The 4,905-nt window shown below is 40.8% G+C and overlaps 1 protein-coding gene across 2 annotated transcripts; it reads right to left on the reverse strand.

The window, feature by feature from the left end:
• Positions 1–285: 285 nt before the first annotated feature.
• Positions 286–2,744, reverse strand: LOC128265998 (piggyBac transposable element-derived protein 3-like). Of its 2 annotated transcripts, none has more exons than XM_053002260.1 (3): positions 2,474–2,744; positions 1,574–2,396; positions 286–627 (listed from the first exon to the last, which is right to left on the reverse strand). In XM_053002260.1, exons 2-3 carry the CDS (start codon positions 2,330–2,332, stop codon positions 448–450), a joined length of 939 nt encoding a protein of 312 aa, XP_052858220.1. In that variant the 5' UTR covers positions 2,333–2,396; positions 2,474–2,744; the 3' UTR covers positions 286–447. The 2 variants fall into 2 exon arrangements, with proteins under 2 accessions (XP_052858220.1, XP_052858219.1); XM_053002259.1 differs by having other exon boundaries at positions 286–1,508.
• Between the last annotated feature and the right edge of the window lie 2,161 nt (positions 2,745–4,905).

Genomic DNA, 4,905 nt, shown 5'->3' on the forward strand with positions numbered 1-4,905 from the left:
GCATGCTGGAAAACCAGAGGAATTGGGATGCGGTAGCTAATCTGGCCGCTGGCATCCTGAAGAACCTAAGGCGTCGAGAACAGAGTCGACGCAACTAACAATAAGGACGAGCGGCAACCTGACCGCCATCCGTCCCGCGAAGTATAGCTTTGCGGCGGTCCCGCGGGAACGGAACTTTTCTACTTCTTCTTCTTCTGTCTTTTGTATTTCTTCTGTATATATTTAAGCTTTTCGACCCTTTCGACCCCAACTTTTTCCCTGTCGAAAAAAAATATTTTTTTTTTGTATTCTGTTTGTATTGGGCCAAGCAGTATTTGAGTAAAGTTTGAACTCCCCACCCCCACTAGTTTGGGCGCTACCGGATGTTGCTTGTGGGCAACGTTGGGCCATAGTGTATATTAAAGAATACATTTTTAGTTGATGGTTATTTTTGTTTATTTTCAATTTTTAAGTATGGTAAGACATAAAACAGTTTTTATTGTTGTTACAGCATAGGTGTACTTTACATTTAATACATTTTGACATTGGGGTTCCTGTCTTACACAGTCTGCAACGCCCTTTTTCAGTAAATACCACCCAATGTTCCATGCAATCGTAACGCATAGAATTTGTAGGATTTGGCTGAAACTTGTATTTTTTGGATTGATTGGAAGACACACTGCTAGTTGGAGAACCCAAAGATATTATTGAGTTTTCTCTTTGCATATTTGATGGCCGACCCCTCTTTTTTTCAAATGAAGTAGAGTAAGTACATTGTAGCAGCTCATGAGCAACTTCCATTTGAAATTTGATGAGCGGTATATACTTTTGATTTGGGTTTAGAAAATGAAAATTTTTTCTATACAGCAGCCATGCATTTGTCATTGATGTTCCCAAGCACCAATAAAAAATTCTAATGTACCACTTTCTTGAACGGTGGTTTATTTTATATAGCTCCATAAGCATGTCCGCTAAGTCTACTCCTCCCATACCCTTGTTATAAGAGCCTACGATAGCAGGCCTTACAACATCAATGTAAACTTTTTCTTTAGGACTCCATCGTTTGCACATTCCAACTGGCTGATGGTCTTCATACGAAGATAGTAGTTGAACCGACTTATTATCAAACCATTTGACGCATATCAGATTATTGTTTACTTCATATTTTGTATCAAATGATCCTCTTCCACGTTTTTTCAATTCTGCATCTGAAAGAAGTCTACAGCTGCTTATGCGGTTTTTGCGGATAGTTCCGGTTGCAAATATGCCATTTTCCTTCAATGCAACCAAGAGACTAACTGACGTAAACCAATTGTCAAAATACAGCTTGAAAGGTTTGCCTTTGGGAAGACCTTTTGATAAGTATAATACCACATCTGAAGATATTCCCAATCCAAAGTTTGGGCAAGTGCCTTCGCCAACATACAGTGTGAAGTCATAAACTAATCCAGATGTTCCAGCGCGCGTAAACATTTTTAAACCCCATTTGTGAGGCTTAGCTGGGTTGTATTGCTTATAAGACGATTGGCCTGACAAAAAATTAAAATTGAATTAAAATTAAAATTAAATTTTAATAAAATTTAAATCTGAATACCTTTGTACGCAATGATTTGCTCATCAACGCTTTGATGTTCTTCTTGGGGTAGTTTACCAAAACTTTTTTGAGAATGTCAAGTAAAGGGCGTATTTTGTACAGTTTATCATAGTTCAAATCACCTTTTTTTAGTTGTTTTGTATTATCGTTGAAATGTAAACATTGTTTGATTTTTTCAAACTTTCCTCGTGGCATTGCATCCGATATAGCAGAAAGCTTGTATTCTTTTGACCAAGCCATTTTAAATTGAGGTACTTTTATGACACCCAAGTACAATAAAATTCCGATATACCTTTTTATTTGATCTCCAGTACATTGCAGCTCTATGCCGTGCTCTTGCAACCCATACAAATTAGTTTGATTTGTAATTAAATCAATAACATTATTGTCAAAAAAGCTGCAGAAATACTCTACAGGGGTCTTCACTTCATCGATTTGGCGATTACTATCTTCTTCCCAAATACACCCTGGAGCTTGAAATGGCCTATTTCTCCACTTAAGTGTTTTGGGATCAACTTTTTCAAAGCAATTATCAGCCACAACACTATTTTCTTGAATGCTTTTTTCATCAATCAAATTTTCAATATGCTCAAATTCTATTGATTCTCCCCTTTCCAATATACTTTTTAAATTATTCTCCAACATTCCAGAGATGTCTTCCATTTCATCACCACTTTCTTCGTCACTGGAGACATCCCAATCGAAGTTGACAATTCTCTCAATATCATCATTTGATAAACCTTTTTCTTTTGGTCTCATATTTTGGTGGTGCAATGGCCCAAGGTTGCTCACAAGCAACTTTATTACTTTGAAAATTCCTCAGCTGTTTTTTAATAGAAATCAATTAGATTGAACTACAACATGCATTAAAGAATTCATTTATTAACAAATTTCACTCACATTCTTCAACTTTTAATGCGTAATTAAAAAGTAAATCACTTTCTTTTCAATATACCTCACAATACAACAATCACTTTTTACGCGAGGCACGTCCAGCACATTCCAAATAATTTCGTCAAATGATGCGCAAACTAGAATTTTTTTGCTTACATTCTAAGTATACACATCAAAGCACCGTTATCTCGAAGAATAAGCAGACAAAAACAAAAGCACCGACTACCGATAGCCGTTAAACTTTTGAAATTGCTCACAGGCAACTTCGGGGTCGAATGGGTTAATAAAAAAAAAAAAAAAAAAAAAAAACCCTTAGTACCTCAATCAGCCAATATCTAATTGCAAATGAACCCAAGCCTTAGACTAAACATCCAGAACGAATCAGCCGATATCTAATTGCAAATGAATCCAGGCCTTACACTAGAACGAATCAATTTACGTTATCAGTTCGTTCCCACACTTTCGGACCCTCAATGGAAAATTACCATCCGAGCGAATCCCCAATATTCTAGGCTAAACAATCGGATTAGCTGGTGCGTTATCAATCAACAATCCAAAGGGCAATTAGAAAACTCACTCAATTAAAGCCAACTCCACTCATAGAAAGCTTTAAAGCTCAAAACAGGGGTATGATTGTCAAAGAAGTTTAAGTTAAGAAGCGAGTTCAGTTTGAGACTTGTATTAAGACAGTCAGTGTTTTTCCAAATAAAAAGTTATTGTAACCAGTTTGAATACCACTCCGCCACGAGCTCCGTTACCAAAGCCCCGAGATCCGCGACTGCGCCGCGGAAGGTATACCCACAGGGTACTAAGACGAAGCCACCACGTGCCAGGTCGACCAGTGAGTCGGACGCAGCTCACGAACGCGCGAACTCCAGCCCTCCTCATTACGATTAGGGGATTTATCACCCTCGCTCTCCTGGGCTCAGACCCGAGTGAAGACGTGGCGGCTATCGACTTGACAACCCCACAGTCCCACTGGGCATTCTACCGCCGGCCTGGCGCGTCAGTCACACTCCGTTCCTGTCGCCGCCCTGGACCTGACGCCCTCAATAAAGGATCCTCAGGCAGCGTCCAGCTCCGCGTTCCACGCTGAAGTACCGTCCAACCCTTTTGCTCAGAAGGCACCAACGCCGCTTTCAACCAGCTACCATCAAGATGCTGCGAGCAGAAAACACCTGAGCCGTACGTCATCTGGATCACGCGGGATCGTCAGACACGGCCAGTGGAAAGTGAATGGTCTGGACGACGACAACGTCGCCATATTTCAACGCAGCAGCAGGAGGAAACGCACCCAGCAATCCCAACAGCAGCAGACAGTGGGAGCCGGACTCCTTCGGACACCAGCGCCAACGCACTGGAGCTGGGGATCTCCGACGAGGCAATGGACGCCTTGATGGCCGAACTTCCAACAGAGGTCGAGAGTATGGTGCTGGACTGGATGCCAGACCTCAAGACCTTCCGGAGAGGTCGACCAGCGTCGCGGAAATCATTCAGCAGGGAAACAAGCCATGTCAAGTGAAAAAAAGTGAATCCTTGTATTTTAATGTCCTAAACCACGATGCATTTCTTAATTGCGTAGTTATCCAGAAAATAACCTTAACCCTTCCTGAATTAGTAGTTAGTCTCCCTCAGACGTGGCTACGACCATTCCTGTTTAAACCAGAGAACTTTGGCGTGCCCCGTTTTAGGGGGATACTAACTACTGAGAAAGATCGGGGATCTATAACTATTCCCGATCCTTGCCAGTAGTTAGTATCCCGCAGGCGAGGCTACGACCATTCCTGGTTAATTTAGAGAATGTTGGCGTGCCCCTGTTAGACCTACATCCCGTTCCCTTGGCCGTAGATACTACCACTGCAGACGTGGGTATGGCAATACCTGGTCTACCCAGAGAAGCTGGCGTGCCCTGCGAGATAGATTTCGTGTAACTCCGTATCGCACAGGCACGAGGGAGCACCCCCTCTCGCTCCCTTCTCCTCGGGCTAACGGCGCGGTGTGTCCAAAAATCGGAGTACAATTGATACAAACCCCGCGCTCGCGTAGTCCTTTTGCACACAAGTCCCCCCTGTAAATTTCAAATTTCTTGTAATGATCTTCGGCACGACTGAGGCTCACTCCGGCCAGAGACACATCGTTACAAATGTAAAAAGTTTAAAAGAAAAAGATAACATAGTAATTTCAAATAATAACAATAAAGGAAGTAAATTTCGGCAAGCCGAAATTCATATACCCTTGCTGCTATTGAAAATATTAAATATTCATGAATACATTAAAATTTGATTTACTTGAAGCTGTGATAATTTCCAGCTCAATTATTTGATAGTTTCTATTACAGCTGCTAGATATCGTTTTCCGATTTTAATAAAATTAAAAGCTTTTTTTTGAAAAGTCTAATTATTAATTAATCAAAAAGAATTTCTAAAAAAATTACAGAA

The sequence above is a fragment of the Drosophila gunungcola genome, unplaced genomic scaffold, assembly GCF_025200985.1.
Source record: "Drosophila gunungcola strain Sukarami unplaced genomic scaffold, Dgunungcola_SK_2 000213F, whole genome shotgun sequence".
NCBI classification, from domain to species: Eukaryota; Metazoa; Arthropoda; class Insecta; order Diptera; family Drosophilidae; genus Drosophila; species Drosophila gunungcola.